The sequence below is a fragment of the Neophocaena asiaeorientalis genome, unplaced genomic scaffold, assembly GCF_003031525.2.
Source record: "Neophocaena asiaeorientalis asiaeorientalis breed wild unplaced genomic scaffold, Neophocaena_asiaeorientalis_V1.1 scaffold76, whole genome shotgun sequence".
Lineage (NCBI taxonomy): Eukaryota > Metazoa > Chordata > Mammalia > Artiodactyla > Phocoenidae > Neophocaena > Neophocaena asiaeorientalis.
The window spans coordinates 1,912,592-1,935,102 of NW_020173668.1; the positions used below are offsets into that span (position 1 = coordinate 1,912,592).

The following is a 22,511-nucleotide window of genomic DNA, read 5'->3' on the forward strand; positions in this document are numbered from 1 at the left end:
CCAGGGAGGAACACAGCCACCAGCGCCAGGGCTGAGGCCCCGTGCTGTCTGTCCCCTGGGAACCGTTAAACTGCCACCTCCCTTGGCTCGTTTGGTGTCCTTGGATATCCTTCACCGAGGAGAGCGGAAATCACCCAGCCCCTAACTGAAACCACTTTTGCTAGAAAAAGGTCTTAGCTGGACCTGCCTTGCTATCTATGCAAATGTATGCAAATGTTCAGGACCCGGGGCCGTGACCCTTGCAGCCTGATTGTGTCATCCCAGTGGGGGGGGGAGGGGAGAGAAGCCTGTTTTTTTGGGGGTGGGGTGGAGGAAGGGGGGGTGGGGCAATTCTAATTCTGAAGCCAGAGAGCTTTTCTCCGTGCGTGCGTGCGTGTGTGTGTGTGTGTGCGCGCGCGCGCGCACGCGTGTCGGGGAGGGGAGGGGGAGAGTGGGCTCCTTGGCTGCACGCACTGACCCGGGCCCCCTGGGATTTGACTATCCTGGCTGGCTGGGGGCCCAGCATGAGGGTTTCCCCTGGCGTTTTGTTAGATTTGGAAGGAGCTGTCCCCAGGGGGGTAAAACCCCCTTTTAAGCCTTGCTGCTCACCTCCACACGTGAACTGTAGACTCAGATCCCAATAAAATGCTGTTGGAGCTGTGACATTGGGTGGAGACTCTGTCACTTGGGGCTGTTTCTAAGCACAAGGGACATCCACACCCACCGCCTTGTAGGCACTGGTGCTCACCTTCTCCCATATACTCCTCTCCCAGTCACCTCACCCTCGCAGCAAACCTCAGGCCCTCTGGGCTGGAGCTCCCCATTTTGCTCACAGCTGCCTTGGCTGCACCCCTGGGAGATGTAGAAATATGCGAATGGGTTTTGGAGTCTGAGCCTTGGGCTCAAATCCAGTTTGAGTGATTTTGGGCAAGCTAATCCCTGGGAGCCTTGGGTTTCTAATCCTCAAAAAAGGAGACTGAGGGGCTGGAGAAGAGATTAAATAAAGCAGTGTAAACCAAATACCTGTCTTGTATTTGGCACTCAAAAGTGATTTCACTCCCTTCAGGGTGTGGAGGAGGGAGGAGTAGGGGACCCCCGACCCACCCCCGCACCTCCCCCAGGATTGGGGAGGTGAAGGAACCACTAGGTGGTGCCTCGGCTCCACGTTTGCTCCAGACATCACCTCCCTCACTACTTTAGTACCCCAAATCTTGGACCCCCCCACCCCACTGATTTGGGCCGTCTCTCTGGCTAGCTCTCCCAGGAAGACCCAGATTCCTCTGGGCTTCTCTTTAGGAAGTCCTTCCTGACTGGGATTCTTGATTGGCCTGGAAAGCACCTTGGGAGTGTAGGGGACAGAATGATGGTGTGAGGAGGTCAGAGGAGTGTGTTAGTAAAGCTGAGGGGGCCTGCCCAGAAGGGGGCTGTAATTGAAAGCAACTGCTTCTGTAACACTACGACGGATGGGCCACTCACTGTTAAAGGGCTTTAAGTGTATTCGCTCATTTAATTCAGCTGTGGGGTGGGGCGGGGCCGGCTGGGCATGTAAAGAGGTCCCCTCACTCAGCAAACATTTGCAGTCTATTGTGTACCAGAGGCAGTGAGGCACTGAGAATACAGAGGCGTGTTAAGGAGTTTATAGTCCAGTGGAGCCTGCTTTCTGCAGCATGAGGGACTGCAGTTAGACCTAAGGAAGAACTTCCTCCAAGGCAGAGGGTCAGTGAAAGGGGGCTTTAGGAAAGGAGGCTTCTGTTTCTGGAGTGAGGGTCAGGAGGAGCAAGTACAGGTTGGCCCGGGGCCAAGGTCTGGATTTGGCATCCTGGCTTTGTGGAACATTGTCCATGTGAGGAGGCCTATTTTACTCGGTTCACGTTGCTCACCTTCTGCAGGTGCTCAAAATTTATGCTGCCTGGATTCAGGCTAGGCCTTAGTATTCCGTGTCCTGGGAGGGGGCTGTGCTCGGGGGGGGGGACACAAACTGGCCCCCTGGGTTCCCAGAGGGTGTGGGCTGCTTGGGGCTTCTCAGTTTCATTTCTAGGGCCCATTTCCTTCATTTGCATAACGAACTCTCAGGGACGCTAGGAAGTTCCCTCAAGCCCCTCCTCTTTCTTAGCCACTCAGGAAGTAGATATTGCTGAGCTGGAGGTTTCTGACACTGCTGAATCAGGAAGAAAAAGCCATGAACCCAAGGGGTATGTTGGGGAGGGGCCAGGACACCAGGGACACTGGCCATTCTGGTTACCCTGTCTCGGTGATCCTCATGCCCATCACAGGCCATGAGGCCACCCTCTCTGTCACACCCATGCACCCATAGCAGCACTGGTAAAGTGGGGGACCCCAAGTCCCAGATCATAGGATGCTCTCTGGTGATAGGCCCAGCATGTGGAGATGAGCCAAGGGAGGCTGGAGCTGGAGCTCCTGGCCATGCAGGGGCGGGGAGAGCCTGTGTGTAGACCCCCTGGACTCTGCCACACGGCCCGGCTTGGCCTCCAGGGCCTGGTCTGGGCCCTTCCAATTTAAGCACTTGGTATTTTAAGCACTTGGCTCTTCTGCCCTTCCCTCTGGGAACTTCCCCAGCTAAGAGCTCAGCTCTGGGGTGCCTTCGGGGAATCACTGGAGTTGCGGCCCAGTGGGTCCTCTTGGGCCTTCCCCTCTCAAATGGAAAAATTCTGTTTCCTTTGGCCAGTTCCCTAAACTTATTTCCCTGCTGTCCCCCAACCTGCTGTTCCTCCCTCCCATCCCTGCCCTTCATTCTTCAGCCTCACCCCCTTTCCCGTTGCCCTCAGCTCAGCCTTCTCTCACCACTGCTCCCTCCAGCCCTTACCCCCTCCAGGATCTTCTCCGTCTCTTCCTGCCTCCCCAGGTCCTCCAGGCCCTGGCTTTTCCCTCCTGCCTTTCACTCCCACCCATCTGGTGAATGGGGGCATGGGGGTGGTGGCTAGAGTGCGGTGGTGGTCACCTTCAGGCCTGCACCACTCCATAAGCTCCTTGAGGGTCAGAGGCATGTGTTCCTTTTGAGAACCACTCCCAGCCCCCTCTGCTGGGCCCAAGGACATGCTGGATTGGTGGGCTCTTGCCATGGGAACCTCCCAGGGCCACCCTGGTGTCGGGACGTCTCCTCCTCTCATCTTGTTCTGGATCACAGACGTTCCCGGTCCCTTCACACTTCACATGCTCACAGAGGGTCTAGAAGGGACACCGCAGGGTGTGGGTATGGGGCTGTTGCCCTGAACCCAGACAACATCTGGTCCCTCCTCTCCGCTTTCACCACTCAGCCGTCTGAGCCACAGAAGCTCCTTATAACTAATTCTTGGTGAGTTGTCTGAGTTCCCTATACCTCTTCTGTGAGCCTTCCTTTAAGGTTGCTGCCCGTCTCTCTGGTAGCCCTTGGCTTCCAGAATAGGCCCTGCCCATATAGAACCAAAACAGGCCCCTTCCCCTCTCACCCGTTCTTTATCCTGGGCCAGGTCTCTTCTAACTAGCTAGACCTGTGGCCCAGGCAAGCTTTCAATCAGGAAACCGTCTCCGGTCTCCACCACTGTGCACCTATGGGCCTCCTCGCTTTAGGGCTAGGCTTTCTCATCACTGAAGTGAGACTGTGGATCCCCCCTCGCGGGTTGTGATGATGGAGGGAGTCACGCAAAGACAGAGGAAAAGACTTTTAAACTGTAGAGTACTGTCAAAAAAGTTTTATTTTTATTTTACTTAACCTCTAAGGGGAAGCCGAGGCCTCTGTGAACTACTGATATGGGAGCAGAGGGTGTTGGTTCCCAAACCGCGTAGTAGGAGCTGGTGGGGAAAAGATGCCAACTAGCATTCAAGACCCAACACTGTGCTAGGTGCCCAGGGGGGACCACAATCCTTGCTCTTGAGGCTAATTGGATTAGTTTAACACCGAGCAGAGTTTTAAAAGTACTCTCTTAATGGTGCCAGGGAGGTGGAGAGGAAGGAGGGGGTGGCCTTTGAGCTGGACCTTGAAGATAATAGGATAGCTGATGGGGAGGGGATTCCAGATGGTGGAACAGCCTGGTGGGCAGACGGTGTTAAGTTCATGTTCCTGTAAGGAAGCAAGTTCTCCCACAGGCCTGCCTGCAAGTCTAAGGGGGGAGCTTTACCATAGCAAATGGGGAGGGGTGCCACTGAAGGCACTGAGGGGCAGGGGGCATGAAAAGGGAGATACACACTGGTGCAGGGCAGCTGGCAGCCGGAAGGGTGGAATGGAGAGATGTGAAATTGGAGGTAGTTAGGAGGTGTCAGCCAGCAGCTCAGAAGGGAGATCACACAGGCCTGATTTAGAGCTGTGAATTAGAATGGACTGGCCTTGGATGGGGCAAGGACAAGGGAGAGGGAGGAGTCAAGGACACCCTGAGCTTCCCAGCCTCATGACAGGTGGATGACTGCATTCTCATGCAATATCAGGAAAGAAGGAGGAAAGGCCGAAGCTGGTTTTGTAGGGGAGGGGATGGGGGTGAGGTGGAGGTGGGGTGTGTGGGCAGGGTGGGGACGGGGAAGCTGCTGGGCTTGATTGTACAGGATGTGGAATAGGGATAGAGCCAGCCTCCCGGCAGGTCTCCCCTCTGCTCCATCAAGTTGCACGTCCCCACCTCCCAGTCCTTGTGTCCCTCCTACCCCCCACCCCACTCCCACGTTCCTTTCCAGGGCAGGGGCCCTTTGGAGAAATTCTTACCAGTCTGTACACTTACCTTTACTGGGCCTGATGGGAGACACCCAGAAGAGGGGAGTGACTCGTCCACTGAGGTCATCACTGAGACCCTTTTCAAAGTCAAAGCAACAGGTCATTGGGTGGGGCACGACAGGCAGAAACCTGAAGCCATGCACCGCTCAGAGGGAAGTGTTAGACGGCCCCCTTTGGAAGCTCAGTCACTCATGGGCCAAACAGATCTGCCAGAAATGCTTGCTCGTCTGGAATGTGGCCTGGGCCCTCGTTGGGGCAGTTTTGTAGGGAGGGCCCAGTGCAGGAACCGTGGCATGAGGCCTGCAGAAAAACAGGAGACCCCTCTCATCTCCCAGGGCTGGGAACTTTCAGAGCCTTTTCTCTACCTTTTATCTCACAGAGTAGACCTTAAAGAAGGGAATGCCATGAATCTCTCTCTTTTATACAGATGAAGAACTGAGAGTGAGAGAGGAGGTGACTTGCCTCAGGTCCTATCATAGCTGGACAGTGACAGTGGAGGAAGACTGGCCCCCGGGCAGCCCTTAGGACACCAGTGGGCATTTGAAGCGTCTGGAACTGCTGCTTGCCACACCCCCTTCCCCAGAGCTGACCCAGGGGTTGGATACAATATCTGAGCTCCCATCTGTGGGGTCCTTCAGCTACTTGGGGCACCTGGCCCTGGAGGCATTTCCTCTCTGACCACCAGCTGCCACCTGATTGGCCCCAGCTTGTGGGTAGAAGGCCAGCCCTGGAAGGGCCTGTCATGGGCATCAGTCCTACCTCTTTTGTTGTTCAGAGGTGGAAACTGAGGCCCCGAGATGGAAGTGACTTGTCCAAGGTCACAAAGCTTGCTAGGGACAGAGTGGAGACCAGAGCCCAGGGCTGCTGACGCCTAAGAGTCCCCTGTTCTTCCTGCCTCCGCTCCTCTCTCTGGCTCTTCGTGCTTGGCACTTAGGCTCTGAGGTGAGGTCTGGAGGAGCGGCTTGCTCCAAGGCAGGTCTTCCTCTGCTGCCCCATGAGCACTGACTTCACTCATGGCTCTTTCTGAAGAGATGCCTGGTGGTGGCCACAGGGGGGCAGCAGTGGGAGGGACAGGAAGGTGGCCTTGCGGTGGACTGGGCTGAGAGGGAGAGAGGGACCTCTGAGAGCAGCCCTGGAACCAGAGCAACTGAGTGTGGGGTTATGAGGTCTCAGGCTTGAGGATACCCATAAAGGGCCCTTCTAGCCTCAGGAGTGAATCCAGGCTCCCCAACTCTCTGCCTAAGAGCCCCCATTCATTCACTCATTTAGTTATTTGTCAATCACTTATGGAGCACTTATACTCTGTGCCTGGCCCTGGGCTGGTACCACTTGATATTCTTTCCAGCAACCTGGTGGGTGTTGAGTTCAGTGTTGGGGGGAGAAACATGGGAAGGAGTGGCCACTGCCTGCTGAGGCCAGACCTGCAGGTCCAGGGGGCTGCCCTGGCTGGGAAAATGCTGGCTTTGGAGCCACACAGACCTGGCTCCACCACTTCTAGCTCCTGACTCTGAGGCACGTGTCTCAATATCCTTTGGAAAATAAACATCAACGTTTATCACTAAGATTGTTAAATAACAGTCCCAGAGGGGAAAGGTGGGGGCAGAGGGATAAATTTGGAGTTTGGGATTAACTACTATATATAAAATGGATAACCAACAAGGACCTATTGTATAGCACAGGGAACTCTACTCAATATTCTGTAATAACCTTATGGGAAAAGAATCTGAAAGAGAATGGATATATGTATATGTATAAATGAATCACTTTGCTGTACACCTGAAACGAACAGAACACTGTAAATCAGCTATACTCCAATATAAAATAAAAATCAAAAAAAGAGAAAATAAACATCAACCTTTATCACTGACTATTAAATAAGTCAAGTGAAATCGATAAGTCGCTTTTTTTTTGTTTTTTGGCTTCCCCACGCAGCTTGCAGGATCTCAGTTCCCTGACCAGGGGTTGAACCCAGGTCACGGCAGTGAAAGCCCAGAATCTAACCTCTAGGCAATCAGGGAACTCCCCTAAATCACTCTTTCATAGTAGTTGAAGTGGTGTTTGTTCCCCAGCTACAAGGTTACATTCACCACAAAATAATCTAATAGAAAAACAAAACTATGTCTCAAAATCATGAATCTTTGTTTAAAGAAGAATCTCTGTTCTCTCACTGTATTCAAGATTCAGATGTAGCCACCATCCTTGGGTATGTTAGTTAAATTTTTGGAGCTTATTTCTTTCGAAAATTGGAGGATCCTTGCTTTGCCTACATCATCATCATTATTATTATAGCATGTATGAGAATTTTATTCTTTTGTAAGGCTGAATAATATTCCATTGTAAATATATATCACATTTAGTTTACTCATTTATCTGTTGATGGACATTTGAATTGTTTTCATCTTTTGACCATTGTGACTAGTGCTGCTATGAACAAGAGTTTTATATCTGTTTGAGACTTACATGCAAATCTGTTGGATATATACCCAGAAGTGGAATTGCTCATCAAATGGTTATTCTATGTTTCATTTACTTTTTGCATAGCGCTTTGTCTACATTATGGACGTGATAAAACAGGAGTATGAAGTTAAAAGTATTTACCGGCTGTAGTAGATGCTCTTTGAATGCTAGAGGCATGTTTTTCTATATATATATATTTAATAATTTATTTTTAAAAAAACTTATTATTATTAAAATTTATTTACTTATTTTTGGTTGTGTTGGGTCTTCGTTGTTGCGTGCAGGCTTTCTCTAGTTGTGGCGAGCGGGGGCTACTCTCCGTTGTCATGCGCGGGCTTCTCATTGTGTGGCTTCTCTTGTTGCAGAGCATGGGCTCTAGGTGCGTGGACTCCAGTAGTTGTGGCACATGGGCTCAGTAGTTGTGGCTCACAGGCTCTAGAGCGCAGGCTCAGTAGTTGTGGCGCACTGGCTTAGTTGCTCCGCGGCATGTGGTATCTTCCCAGACCAGGGCTCAAACCCATGTCTCCTGAGCTGACAGGCGGATTCTTAGCCACTGCGCCACCAGGGAAGCCCCTGTTTTTCTATATATTAATTTACAGATTGCTCAAATTTTATCTTGGCTGTACAATATTCATTGAATTGTGCCTCAGTTTCCTTAGCCATAAAAATGAAGGTAAAATCTCTACCTTACAGTGATGGAAATAATTTGTAGACCAAGGACTGAACAGGAGAATCCAACTTTCCATTGGTCTGCTGGAGGCGGCACACTGTCTGGTGGAAGGTTGGTTGCTTCCCTGGCATCCCCTGAGCGGGCAGCCTCTCACCTCCAGGGACATCTTCTGCCTGATGCATTTCTTAAAGCTAGAGAACCGGACAAAGTGAGAGCTGGGCATACCTTCTATTTCCTCTGGCTTCATCCTCACTGGGTACTTAAAGAATTTGGGGGAGGGGGTTCATGAGAGGAGTGAGACCCTAAGTGTCAGATTCTTCAGTTGTTTGTTTGGAAGTTGTTTTGCCCCTTCTCTTTGGTGTGGGATCCCGGGGTTGGGGGCAATGTACAGCAATCTATTTGGTGAATGCCTGGGCAAATCTCTTAGTTATAATGAGCTTCGGGTTGTCTCATTTTTAAGTAGGGGTAGCATTGTTTATGTCATATGATTGAGAAAAGGTCTGGCACATAGTAAAGGCTCAATAAATATTAACTATTAGCTAACTGGGGGGAGAGAAGTGAGTAAATTGACAGTTACAATGTAGTGTAAGATGCTATGTAGGGATGAGCATAGGGTGTATCAATCAGGAGCATAGAAAACAGGTGTCTACGTCAGATGGGGTGGGAGGTCAGGGAAGGCTCACTGAAGGAGGCAAAACAAGCTGTTAAAGTACAAGTCGGAGTTTGTTTCACGGCGAAAAGATGGGAAGGGTGTTTCAGGCAGAGGGAACAACATCTATGAGGATGCATAGAGCCATTTCCAGTTTATACCAGCACATCCTGCAAGTGGTAATTTATATCAATTTTCCCTCTCCAATTCTGGGATGAAGGCTCTCATGTCCCATGTTTTTTTTTTTTTTTTTTGGCCGTGCCGAGCAGTATGTGGGATCTTAGTTCCTAGACCAGGGCTCGAACCTGCACCCCCTGCATTGGAAGGGCGGAGTCTTAACCACTGGATTGCCAGGGGAGTCCCTCTCATGCTCCCCTTTTTTTAAAAAAAATAAATTTATTTATTTATTTTTGGCTGCGTTGGGTCTTCGTTGCTGCGTGTGGGCTTTCTCTAGTTGTGGCGAGCGGGGGTTACTCTTTGTTGCAGTGCGCAGGCTTCTCATCTTGGTGGCTTCTCTTGTGGCGGAGCACGCACTGTAGGCGTGTGGGCTTCAGTAGTTGCAGCACGTGGGCTCAGTAGTTGTGGCTTGTGGGCTCTAGAGCGCAGGCTCAGTAGCTGTGGGGCACGGGCTTAGTTACTCCACGGCATGTGGGATCTTCCCAGACCAGGGCTCGAACCCGTGTCCCCTGCATTGGCAGGCAGATTCTTAACCATTGCGCCACCAGGGAAGTCCCTCATGCTCCCTTTTTAAGCTCTCTTGAAATTGCCTGTCTCCTATGAGAATAAATGCTGAGAGTAGTCTCCGTTTGGTTTATTGTTGCATCTCTAGCAGTACCCGGCACGTTTTAGACATTTAAATACATGTTGAATGAATGAATGAATGGACTTCTCTCCATCATCTTCTCATAGACTCAGACTCCCCCTCTTTTCTTTCCCTGTTGTACTACTTCCTTACAACCCTACCGTATTCTGTCCTTCATCTGCCAGGCTCCGTTGCCCCTGAAGCAGTGATGGTCAAACACATGAGGACTGATTCACAAGTCACATTTACACTGACCACTCCAGCAGAGGGAAATGCTTGGGTCAGTTGGACAACGACCATGGGAAGATAGACTGGAACCAGAGCATGGAGCTGAAGCAAGGGTAATTGGTGGTGTTGCTGAGCCAGGATGGCGTCTGGTTCCACTGTGGGACAGGCTTGCCCTGGAGGGGCAGACCTTGGTACCTCCTGTTTGGGATTCCCTCTGCCTGGGCAGGGTTGGAGGGGCACTGACAAGCCCAGCTCCTCCCTCTTGTAGGCTCTGCAGAGCTGTATGAGCTGCTCCCCTGCAGGCTCATCCTGTCTCTGGGTGTGCTAATACAGGGAGTAGGCTTCCTTCAAACAGGGCTTCCTCCTAAGCTGTCTTCTGAGTCAGTGAGGCAAGCCTCTCTTTAAATGGTCCGTCCCTTTAGTGAGAGGTGACTCTCAGAGGTAACTGTATACCTGAGTTCTGGGGGTACTTCTCTGTTTTCAGGGGCCAGCACTGGCTTCCTCAAGTGTCATCTTCTGGAACCCTCATCGGACAGCAGTGTCCGGCATCTCTGGCTTCCAATCTCAGTCCTCAAGAAATCTGGCCGCTCCCTTCCTGGGTGGTCTCCGCTCCTGTCAGACACTCCTGCTTCTTCCCCCTTTCCTGCCTCACCCTCTGCAGCAGCCTGGCCTTTAGACCAGACTGTTCTACCCTAAAAATAGTGCCTCACATTTGTGCAGTCCTGTACAGATCAGGAAAGCTTTCCACACATATTCACTTATTTGATATTCCCTTTGGTTGTGGAAGGAAGGAGGAGCAGATGTTATATAACATATGAAGAGTTTCATGGGCCCTGGGAGGGAAGCACTCCTCTGGGGAGTGCTTGAGCAAGTGACCTTGGAGGGTAGGGTGGATGGGTGTGTGAATTTGCAGGTTGAATGGTTTCTGGTGATGACAAGGCCCAGGGTGTGTCCATGGGAGCTGGTGTCTGAGGAGGAGAGGAAGAAAAAGCCTTTGGACATCTGAGGTCAAGGCTTTGAGCTGTCAGGGTGTTGGATGGGCTGACCACTTGGATAGTGAAATCACTGAGAATGACGATGGGAACCGGGTGGACGAGAAGACAAGGTGCCAGTGGCTGAGTCTCAGTACAATGAGAACGAGCATCAGGAATGGTGGTTGTCAACACTGAAGAGGGGAAAAGCGTAGCTCAGCCAGGTGGTATGAGTCTTAGAGAAGCCAGAGTTTTCCAAGAAGCAGAGGAGGGATGGTCTGGAAGCTGAAATGGGGCGAGAGGGAGACGACAGACACCAAGTTTATGTATGCTGAGGTCTGAGGGCTGGGGGAGAATAAGAGTCCTCCCCTGGGAGGGTAATAGGGGACAGTGAGGTTCAGTTGAGGCAGGGAGCAGGAGAGAGCTACTGAGAAGAGGCTGGGGTGTGGGGGATGTTTTCTGATCACTGGGAATTCCAGGGGTCTTTATTCTAGGAGGGGTGTGGGGAAGGGGTGGGGTGTAGTTTGGTCAGGTGAGGGAAGAGACTCTGGAGTTCTGACTTCTTAGTGATGACTCAGGAAAGCAGGAGGGTGAGTGCAGTTAATCCTTTCTAGTCTCTGCTGGCAGAGGTGGGATTGGTGCTTTCAGTGGAGTCCCAAATAAACGCTTGTTGAAGGTGAGCTGGGAAATCTGATCCTGTGTTGGCGTATAAACTTTGAAATCACACAATGCTCAGAATAAATAACTCCATATTTGGATGACACTTGAGAATATACAAAGCATTTTTATTGTACTTTATCATTTTTTCCCTCATTTCCTTCTTATTGTAACCCTGTGAGGTGGCTACATCCCTGCGAAGTGTCAGAGCCGGGATTACAACTCCATGCTGCCTTCTAAGCGCATGGATATGTACAGTGCTTTCTGAGTTACAAGAAAAAAGACCTTCCCGAAGTCCATTCTTTGTGCACCTGACCATTGACCATTCTAATTTCCTTAGCTTCTCCTGTGCCATCTTTTCAATATTCAGAGAATTAATGGTTTTTCCCAAAGAAAACCTCAGTTATCTTGATATGATAGCTTGTAAAATGGAGGCAGTAATGGCTTGCAGGCTGTTTTGACAAGCTCAGAGAGATACAGGGCAGCGAGTCATAGCTAAAGATGACTCCACTTACTTAACTGGGACTAGCTGTCAGCTGCTGTGGGCAGAAGTGGGAATTCAGGGAAGGGGCAGATCACCACCACTTATTTTTGCCCCTTGAACTCCTGGCTGAGCGCTAGACCCCAGATAAAGCTAGGTAATCTCAACAAACAAACAACCAAAAAACAAAAACCAAAAAAAAACCCAACGAGGTAATCTCGTCCAGGGGTGGCTTCAAAGCCCCTTTTAAACCTATTCTATTGATGTCATTCCAAGCTCTCTCGCTTCAGAAAACCTTTGGAAAGCAGGCTGCGGCTAGAAGAGCGGTGTGAATCTTCCCGCTGGTCTTAAAGGGTCGAGCTGTAGCGGCCTCTCCAATTATAAAGCCCGTTTAACGATAAAGTAACGCGTTTGTCTAAGCTCCTCCCCAGCATGACGTCACCAGACACACCCCTCGAGTCCTCGCCTCATTTCATATCCAGAAAGACCTGTTTTCCCTGTGGGGCATATACGGATTTGCTTTAGCACATGCATTAAAATGCACAGATAAACAGGTAGTTTTGAAAACTTTCTCAACATGAACACGTTTATTCTTTTTTTTTCATGTTTGTAGGGTTGTGTGGAAGGCAATGTGAGGTTCACTTAGGAAATTTTAAGACGTCAGCCCCCCCTCGGAGGAAAATAGTTGCGTCCAATTCCCGCCCCACAACGTGTCACGCGTGTCGGCTAAGAAGGCGGGACCGTGACGTCAGAGTCTGGGCGGGTTGGACGGTTCCAAATGAGTTCTGGTAGGGGAGCTTCTATAGGCTAGAAGGCTGCCCTAGGAAGTAACCTTCTTTCTCTCCATAATCCATTTATGCAGGCTTTAATTTAAAGTCACGGAAGCACGTGTGCGGGCTGACAGTCCTCTCCACGGCCATGAAGAAGACGGGGGCGGAACCCCTCCTTGTTGCCACTCCACCGAGTGGCCGCGTCCATTCTGGGCCAGGTGGCCTGATTTAAGGGATAGGGAAAAGTGTCAGTTTTAGGGATCTCAAAGGGTGGCGGTCCCATGGCCCCGCTGGGAGGCGCCCCGCGGCTGGTGCTGCTGTTCAGCGGGAAGAGGAAATCCGGGAAGGACTTCGTGACCGAGGCGCTGCAGAGCAGGTGTCCGCGGGGCGGGGAAGGGGGAGGACCGGGGCGACCCCGAATCACGTGACACGAAGGGTATGTTGGGGTGTGATGGATTGAGCTTTGGAGTTGAGGTCCTCGGGTTGCAGGGCAGAAGGAGCGCTGGGCGGCGAGAAGTGAAGGACTGTCACCGTCACGTAAAACAGCAGTCTGCACACGCCCGCCTCAAAGAACCAGGCGGCCACCTCTCCGAAGACTGTAAGCTGTAGGTCTCTCCAAGAAGCATTAGTAACAGTTACTACCAAGGCACGTTTTTATACATCATTCTTAATCCTCCAGACAGTGTTGCGAGGTGATGGTTGCAGAAAAGGAAACTGAGTCACAGATAAAGGATTTGCCTCAGACCACACCTCAGTTGTATCAGACTTCAAAGACGAATCCTTGCCCAACACACCACCTAATCGCTGCGGTTTACTGAGCCTTTATTATGTGTCACATAGTGTTGTTACGTACTGCGTGGTATTATTAATCAGTATCTCCATTTCACAGATGAAGAAACTGAGACTCTGAAAAGTTAAAAACAAACAAACAAAAACCCAAACCCAAACTTGCCAGAAACACAAAGTAATCAGTAGATCCAGAACTCAAATTCAGCTTTAGCCTAGCTCCAAGGAATGGGTTCATTTTGCTTTACCTCACTGCTTCTCCTAATAATACCTTTTGCTCAGGTTTTCTCCCAAAGCAAGATGTTCTGTGTGGGAGCATTTTTGTTGGTCTAGGAGAGCACAGAAGCCTGAGAACGTGGAGTGGGGCTCCCCTCCTCTTGAAGGCCAGTGTGGTGGGGGTAACAGGAGGCTGCTTTGGGACACCATGGGGGTTCTAAGAGGTTGCAGAAAAGCCCAGGGCAGAATTTGCTGCCCTAATCTTTCACCACTAAGTATCCGCCACCTTTTCCTAAGTAACATTTCTTCTTACCACCCAACACATAAGTCAATTCGCGATCAGAAGCACAGGCTCTGGAATTAGACTGCTGGGATTCAAATCCTGACTCAACCACTTATTCGAGTGTGATCTTGTTCAAGTTTCTTTTCTTTTTTAAAAAATAAATAAATAAATAAATTTATTTATTTATTTTTGGCTGTGTTGGGTCTTTGTTGCTGCGCACGGGCTTTCTCTAGTTGTGGCGAGCGGGGGTTACTCTTCGTTGCGGTGCGCGGGCTTCTCATTGCGGTGGCTTCTCTGGTTGCAGAGCACGGGCTCTAGGTGCGTGGGCTTCAGTAGTTGTGGCACGTGGGCTCAGTAGTTGTGGCATGTGGGCTCTAGAGTGCAGGCTCAGTAGTTGTGGCGCACGGGGCTTAGTTGCTCCACGGCATGTGGGATCTTCCCGGACCAGGGCTCAAACCCGTGTCCCCTGCATTGGCAGGCGGATTCTTAACCACTGCGCCACTAGGGAAGCCTGTACAAGTTTCTCATGAGAAAGTTTTGTTATCTGTGAGATGGAGATAATAATAGGGTGATTGTAAGGATTAAATGAGATAACGCACATGAAGGGCTTGGAACAATTCTTGGCATTTAGTAAAGGCATAGGAATTAAATGTTGGCATTTATATTTATTTTACCCATATTGGCTTTGTTACTTGCAACGGTGCTTTGGGTGAGTCAGTTTTCCTCACTCAACCTCAGTTTCCTCATCTGAAACATGGAAATAAGAACATCTATCTCACCATGTCAGTGTTTAAGTGAATCTGTAAGCATCTCAAGGTCAGGGCAGAAATCATGTATCTTATTCACATTCGTATCACCTGGATCCAAATATAGAACCCGACAAATGGTTGGCTGAGCAAATTGAACAACTGAATGAATGAGTTATTTATGTGCGGTGACCAAGTCAGTTGAGACTGAGATACCCCTGGCTGTGAGAGAACTAGTTCAGGGGCCCAGCAGTAACTGAATCCAGCCAGAATATTGCTAGGATGTTCACACTATAATTATGCTTTTATTTGTTTTCCCTGTTAGTTTCAGGGCTCTTTCACATTGGAGTTTCATAATAGTCCTGTGGGAGACAGAAAAGAAACTGTTATCCCCATTTTACAGATGAGGAAATCAGGGAAGTTGAGACCTGACAAAGTTATATAGATGCCAGTAGCAGAAATGGGGCTTCACTCTTCTGGGGCCTGGAAGCTTTAGGTTAACGGGGTTCGGATCTCCCTGTCTCACAGACTTGGAGCTGACGTGTGTGCTGTCCTCCGGCTCTCTGGTCCACTCAAGAAGCAGTATGCTCAGGTAGGTGGTGGTTCTGTGGCATCTGGTGGGTTGGAAGAAGCCAGCTCCTGAGCTTTAGTTGCTGTGCTGTTGCTTGAGTCCCTAGCAGCATCTCTCTGGCTCCTTTTGGCAGGGTGGCACACGGCTCTCCGCTTTCTATAAGTGGACCTTTTGGGGGCATTTTCTGTTTAAGTTTCTTTCCCATTGGCCTTACTCACTTCAGGCCACCTCCCTAGAGCGTGTTCAGGAAAGCGTGTCCAGAAAAGTCTGTAGACGCGAGTTGGCAGCTATGATGCCGTGTTATTGGTAAGGGTCTGTCCCCTTATTCAAAAAATATGACACACATCACCCCCATTTCCCCCATTAAAGCTGGCCTGCAACAACCCTTGGAATTCTCCCCTTAGAAATTTAATCCCATGACAAAAGCAAGATGTAGAACAGTGTATAGAGAATGCTGCATTTGTATAAAAATGGGGAAAATTGTAAATATATTTGCTCATATACTTAGCCATTCAACAAATATTTATGGGGTGCATTCAGCACCGTTCTAGGCGCTTGGGATGTGTAAAAGCCTGGGCAGGATACATAAGAGACTGGACCATTGGCTGCCTCCAGGGAAGGGACCTACATGGCTGGGGAACAGGAGGGAGAGAGATTTTTCACTATAAACGATGTTTATCTTTTGAATTTTGAACCATGTAGATTAAAAAAAATAGGACTGCAAAAAATAAATAGGAACTCTCAGGATCTTAGACTTCAGAAGGGGAGCCTGGAGGGTGGGATTAGCTCCCCACACAATGAAGAGACTGATCTTCGCTTACATTTCTGTCCTTGACCTCTAGGTGCACCCTTCCAGGGACCTGTGCTCATGGCCCCTTGGTCAGTTGGCCTGAGAGTGAACTTCTGGGTCCACACAAAATGAATTTGTCCCCTCCTTCCATATGACGGCCCCATATCCATGGGAAGCATTCTCCCGTACCATTGGGTCTTCTCCCACCACCTAAACAGACCCATTCGTAGCATGGCAGCCTGGGGGATCCTGGGAATAACAGATTCAGTGGTTTTCAATTTTATTTTTTTTTTTTTTTTTTTTTTTTTTTAGTGGGAATCTTTCCCAAGTGAAATTGGATGCAGAAATTCCTTGTATCCAGTAGATAGACTGGGAGCGACTCTGAGTGGAGTGGAGGCACTCAGCCTTCCCCAGTGGGGCTTGGGCATCTCCAAACCCCAGGGCTCAGAGGAGCAGTTTGAAAACCACTGATCTGCTTCCAAACTTCCCAAATTAGGCCCCACTCCAGACCAGTGAGCCAGGCCAGAGGGTGGGGTAGGGTGAGTGGGCAGGAGTTTGCATTTCTAAAACCCCAGTAGGAGACGGATAGGCCAGCCTGTGCCCGCTGTTTTTAAGTCCAGCACTACTTCATCCATTACTCCCATTTGAAAACAAATTCAAAATGAAATGTTAATGCATTGATTTTATAAGTTGCAATGGGGAATATAATTGACAAGCAGACCATAATGCTCCTGGTGGCTAATCTTCCCCTGTGGTAAAAAGTACATGGTAGGGCTTCCCTACCCTACCATTGGCAGAATCTGCCTGCCAATGCAGGAGACACGGGTTCGAGTCCTGGTCCGGGAAGATCCCACACGCCACGGAGCAACTAAGCCCGTGTGCAACAGCTATTGAGCCTGTGCTCTAGAGCCCATGAGCCACAACTGCTGAGCTCACGTGCCACAACTACTGAAGCCCGTGCGCCTAGAGCCCGTGCACCGCAACGAAGAGAAGCCCCCTCTCGCCGCAACTAGAAAAAGCAGCCACAAAAAAAAAAGTACATGGCAAACTAGTTTATAGTTTATAAATGGGAGATGGCTGCTGGCCCCACCTTGGAATAGGGTGCAGGTAGGTGATTTGACTTGCTGGGTCACGGCCCCTTCAGCTTGTATGTGAAGAAACTGAGTCTTTCGGGAGAGGGTCTTGCTGCGGTGAATGCCAGGGGAGCTGAAACCTGAACTGAGTGATGTTTTTCAGGCCCCCTCCCATCCCGGGACCCTCTGGACGGCCCCCCCTCCTGCTGCAGGGGTCCAGGAGTGCCCAGAGCCAAATGTAGTGATGCTGATGCAGCAAGGGTGGCAGGAATTTGGGGATGGGGAAGGGGGTGAGGGGAAGGGGAGAGAGACAGGGAAGCCCAGTCTCCTGGGCTTTGGGATGGGGACAAACGATGCCAGAGGGGGTGTGGAAGGACACAGAATGTGATGTTTTCAGATTTCCCACTTTAGTTGAAGACTAAGCCTGCGCCCAAGGGAGGTAAACTAATTTCAGGTTTAGTTTAAGCCAGAAATAATTGGGAAGGTAAAAACTGTTGCAAAAGAGAAAACCACATCACACATTTAAAGACAAACTGAAACAATCTCTGGATTATCCCAAGGCGTTTCTTCCATCTGCCAGTGTTTGGGAGTTCTTAGTTTCTAGGACCCTTTCCCCTGCAGGCCTCTGGCCTGGCGGCAACCTCACGAGTCCTTGCGGCAGTCCTCAGGGAGGGCACGTGAGGGGAGGGGTGGCCCTCCCTCTGTTTTAGGGAAGACCTAAGTGAGGTTGAGAGGGTGGTGGCATAAACAGAATGTGCTTTGGGCAGGAGCACGACTTAGACTTCCAGAGACTCCTGGATGCCAGCACCTACAAGGAGCCCTTTCGGAGGGACATGATCCGCTGGGGGGAGGAGAAGCGCCAGGCCGACCCAGGCTTCTTCTGCAGGAAGATCGTGGAGGGCGTCTCCCAGCCCGTCTGGGTAAGTGGGCTCTATGGCAGCATTAGGAAAATCTGTTTTCCCCAGCCCTCTGCCTCTCCCCAGACATATCTCACATGTGTCCATTTCTCTCTCCCTACGGCCAGCCCCTGGTCCAAGCCCCCACCGTCTCTCACCTGGACAGTCGTAGCAGCCCTCACACTGGTGCCTGCTTCGGCTCTTGTTCCTTGTGATCCATTCATCACACAGCAGCCAGAGTGACCTTTTAAAAACATCAACCAAGTCCTGTTTAGAACCCTTTGTCCCACTGTTTTGAAGGACAGAATCAAAATCTGTAACGTGAACTTCTGGGCCTTGAATGATTGGCTCCTGCTGCCCTTTTAGCCTCCTTACTCCTTAAGCCGCAGCAACATTGGCCTTCTCTCTGTTCCTCAAATAAATCAAACCCCTTCTGGAATCAAGGCCTCTGCCCGTGTCCTTCTACCTGCCCGGACTGCCCTTTCTATCCCTCTTCACCTGGTTAGCTCCAGCTCAGCTCCCATGGCACCTCTACAGGGAAGACTTCCCTGATGCCCAGGTTTTAACTGGCGCTCCTGGTCAGGTGCTCCCATAGCACCTTACCCTTTTCCTTCCTCATTCATTCTGGCAGCCAGTAGTATCTTCTTTTATTTTTTGCGGTATGCAGGCCTCTCACTGTTGTGGCCTCTCCCGTTGCGGAGCACAGGCTCCAGACGCGCAGGCTCAGCGGCCATGGCTCACGGGCCCAGCCCCTCCGCGGCATGTGGGATCTTCCCAGACCGGGGCACGAACCCGTGTCCCCTGCGTCGGCAGGCGGACTCTCAACCACTGTGCCACCAGGGAAGCCCCCAGTAGTATCTTCTTGTAGCAGGACTGGTTCCAGATGATTTGGGGATACATCATGTGAAAATCTGATGAAGTCCTTGCTCTCAGGGTACTTACATTAAGCTGGGGGCAGAGGGAATTAGGCCCTAATAAAATACAGAATATGTCAGGTGGAGATAAATACTAAGGGACAAAATAAAGCAGGCCAGGACTCTGAGGAGGGCTGGGTTGCTGCTTTATTAAAGGTATCAGGAAGGTCTCACTGATGTGATGACGTTTGAGCGGGACCTGAAGGAAGTAAGGGAGTGACCCAGATGGGTTTTTGTGGGTGAAGCGTGAGTGGCAGGAGGTGAGGTCAGATCATTGCAGATTCTCTGGAAGAGCCTGGGGTTTCTCTGAGTGAGATGGGGACTCACTGGAGGGTTTGGAGCAGAGGAGAGGCATGGTCTGCTCTAAGGTTTATAGAAAGCTCTCCCTGGCTGCTGCGGGAGGGCAAGAATGGAAGCAGAGAGGCCAGGCAGAGGATCTTTCCACAAGACAGCAAAATGGCCGTGGCTCGGCTCGGGGTGGTGGTGGAGTGGAGAGAAGGGGCGGATTCTGCACAGATTTTGAGGATAGAACCAATAGGATTTCCCAATATGATGGCTCTGGGGTGGAAAGACAGGAGACAAATCCAAGGGTTTTGTTCTGAGTAGCTAGACAGATGGAGTTGTGATTTTCTGAGACAGGGACGGTGTGGAGGAACAGGTTTGGGGACAAAATCAGGAGTTCAGTTTCAGAGTGGTAAGGTAGAGATGCTTGTTGATATGCGCTGTGATTACATGGTAATTAGTGAAGCTGCATCTTTAGAGTCTGTCTCTCCCACCAGACAGTGAGCTTCCTGAGGGCAAGCACCAGGTCTGTTGTGCTCACCACTCTATCCCCAGTGCCTAGCACAGTGCCCGGCACACAGTAGGTGTTTGACATAGTACTTGTTTAAGAGCTGGGTGAATGGACATGTCTGCAGCATGGACAAAAACAGCTGACCTCTTTATTAGCTTATTCATTCGTTCATTGACCATGTGCTCCTGAGTGCTCCTTATGTGTCAGATGGTGCTAAGGGCCAGGAATAGAGCAGTGAATGGAGACACAGTCCTTCCCCTCATGGAGCTGACTCTACAGAGTGCAGATCAGGCAATAAACACACAAACAGATAAATAGTGATGGTTTCATGAATACTTAGTGCTCAGAGAAAAATAAAAAGCATATAAGAATTGAAAGGGACAGGAAGGGAGCCAGGATGGTAGGGACAGCCTCTCCGAGGAGGTGATATTTGAGCAGAAACCTCCATGAAGCAAGGGAGCCTCCCTTGTGATTATCTCGGCAGAGGGAGTAGGATGTGCAAAGGCCCTGAGGAGGAGACCCGGTTGGTATGTTTAAGAAACAGCAAGGTTGTCAGTTAGCTGCAGCAGAATGAATGAAGGGAAAATGATGGGAAGTAGGTGCCAGATCTTATAGGTCCTTGTAAATTGGGGTGAGAGCTTTGGATTGTATTATAATTATGGGAAGCCTTTGAGAGATTTAGGGCAAGGGGCTGATGGGAATCACATTTACGTTTTAAAAGGCGCTGGGGGCAGGGACCGATTAGGGTATCTTTGTTTCTGGCACCAGTTTGCTCATCTGTAAAATGAGTGCATTGGATTGGCTGATCTGACTTCAAAGCTTGAGGTCTCTTCTTCAGCTCAGCGATGACCGACATGACCGTAGAATACAGTGTGGGCATATCGGGCTGCGGAGTGCAGCAGTCAGGAAGGGCTGCCTGGAGGGGGGAGGGGATGTCCATCCCAGCTGGCTGGGTAATAATAGGGAATGGGGCTACACTTTCCTGGGTTTTGTAGTCTATGCTCCCGTTCATTTGGACTGGGTCTGGGTCTTCTCCTCTTTCTCCCTTACCCCCTTGCCTTGTCCTGTTGCTCCCTGCACCATGTCCTGTTGGGCACTTGTTTGTGTCCTTTCCCTGCAGCTGGTGAGTGACACACGGAGGGTGTCTGACATCCAGTGGTTTCGGGAGGCCTACGGGGCTGTGACGCAGACGGTCCGCGTGGTGGCCACAGAGCAGAGCCGACAGCAGCGGGGCTGGGTGTTCACACCAGGTGAGCTGCTCACAACCTCTGCCCCAAGGCTCTGCACGCAGGCCAGCCGCCCCACCTGTAGACCAGGCCACCCACTCCTGGGCTCTTGGTCTGGTCTTCCGCTGTCTCCCTGGCAGGCTGTGGGGAGTGAGCAGGGGATTATAAAAAGGAGTCTGAGGCCTGGGGCTCAGGAGCACCTCCAGATTAAAAAGTGGAGTCGGGTAGAAGATGGTATCCTTGGGGATGAAGGTTGCCCCGTGACCTTGGCCTGGTATCCTTACCTGGGCTGCCTTCTCCAGACCAGTGGGCTTCTGGAGGTCTGGCTGGGACCCATTTCCCTGGTCCTTCACCTTTGCTTTCCAGCCTGGTGGGGGGACTGACAGTGGGTCAGAGGGTGGGCCTGACAAACTTCACTCCTGTTTGATTAACAGAGTAGGGGGAGGGGGGAGAGGAAGCTCTACTAGGCAGCCTTAGTGGTGCCAGCCCAGGACCTACACTGTGGCCATTCAGAGGCATAGCTCATATGTCTTCCCTGCCCTAGGTCATTGTGACTTGGGGAAGTTCAGATCAGTGGGTACGACCCTTCCTAATGGCTGCTCACCTCCTGGGCACTCACTCTGGCCAGGCCCATGCTAAGCCCTTTAAACATTATCTCACTTTATAGTAGCAGCAAACCCACCAGGTAGATGCTCTTACTACCATTCTCATTGTCAGGTGAGAATGGCACACTCTGCCTTCCATGAGAACTGAATCAGAGATACAGGGATAGAAATGGACACGACCAGCTTCACATAAAATGAAAACGAAATGGCCATTTGGGTTGTCTGTGGTTTGAGATGGCAGTGACAAGTGAAGACTTAAGTCGGCGGGACCCTCTGGGGGGCTCAGGTGGCTGTGGACTGCTGAACCTGCTATCCTGGTGTTTCATGGGGTGGGGAAGTGCCCTTTGGGGTAAGTGGAGCTTGGTTCCGGAGGGACTGAGGGGAGTGCAAGAGAGGGTGGCTCCATGTGGGGTCAGCAGGCCACAATGCCCGATGCCTGGTGTTTGTCAGGAGGGATGGGGCCTGACCTCGCCATACCTCCTCTGCAGGGGTGGATGATGCTGAGTCAGAATGTGGCCTGGACAACGTCGGGGCCTTCGATTGGGTCATTGAGAACCACGGAGATGAGCAGCACCTGGAGGAGCAGTTGGAGCACCTGATAGAATTTGTCCGCTCCAGACTTTAGCTGGCAGGCTCTAGGAGCGAGCGGGGGCTGCCAGGGTGAGGGGGGGCTCCCTGTGCTGAACATGTGGTTGCTGATGCTGGCCGAGGTTGGGGGAGCAGACAGAGGGCCTGTGTCAAGGTTTCTGGGGGCTGGTAGATGTCAGACAAGTTAAGAAACCACCAGGGACCTCATTTCTTCGTGGAAAGGACAGCCCTACCTCTTTACAAGGAGACTTAAAGGGCAGAGAGGGGTGAGTTGGCTGTGCTTGAAGCAGAAGCATCACCATCTCCATGGGTGCCAGACCTGTCAGCCTGTGGTGGCCTTGCTTCCCCGACTGGATGCTTTCAGCCCCTTGTTCTCGGCAAGAGCCTGGGGCTCCCCAATGTGGATACTAATAAACCTTCTTGGAGCACCTGCTCAGAGCTGGACATCTCTCGTCTCCCAGATGACAACCCAGCCTGTGTGGCTCCGTAGGGCCTGGGTTGTCCTGGTGGCTGTGGGTTTCTGCTCTGCCTCCCAGCTGGGCGGGAACATATCTTGCAGAGGCTGACCTTGATCCGGGCCAAGTGAGTAAAAGGCTTGTTTGTGTCTGAGGCAGGATTGGAGTCTGAGGGTCTTGTCTTCTGGGATGGCCCCAAGAGAGGCTCA

The 22,511-nt window shown here is 50.9% G+C and overlaps 1 protein-coding gene across 6 annotated transcripts in view; it reads left to right on the forward strand.

Moving 5' to 3' along the window:
• The window catches only part of LOC112401765 (phosphomevalonate kinase), a 32,416-nt gene extending 10,125 nt beyond the window's left edge, over nucleotides 1-22,291 (forward strand). For 2 of the 6 annotated variants that reach the window (XM_024748225.1, XM_024748226.1), the window contains 4 exons: nucleotides 14,920-14,983; nucleotides 17,593-17,745; nucleotides 20,549-20,678; nucleotides 21,748-22,291. In XM_024748225.1, the coding sequence (XP_024603993.1) occupies nucleotides 14,920-14,983; nucleotides 17,593-17,745; nucleotides 20,549-20,678; nucleotides 21,748-21,884 (484 nt within the window). In that variant the 3' untranslated portion in view covers nucleotides 21,885-22,291. Of the gene's footprint in view, nucleotides 1-7,825; nucleotides 7,860-9,438; nucleotides 9,595-12,452; nucleotides 12,737-14,919; nucleotides 14,984-17,592; nucleotides 17,746-20,548; nucleotides 20,679-21,747 lie in introns of those variants that run through there. The other 4 variants (XM_024748232.1, XM_024748227.1, XM_024748230.1 and 1 more) reach the window with 4 other exon arrangements.
• The last annotated feature ends 220 nt before the right edge of the window (nucleotides 22,292-22,511 follow it).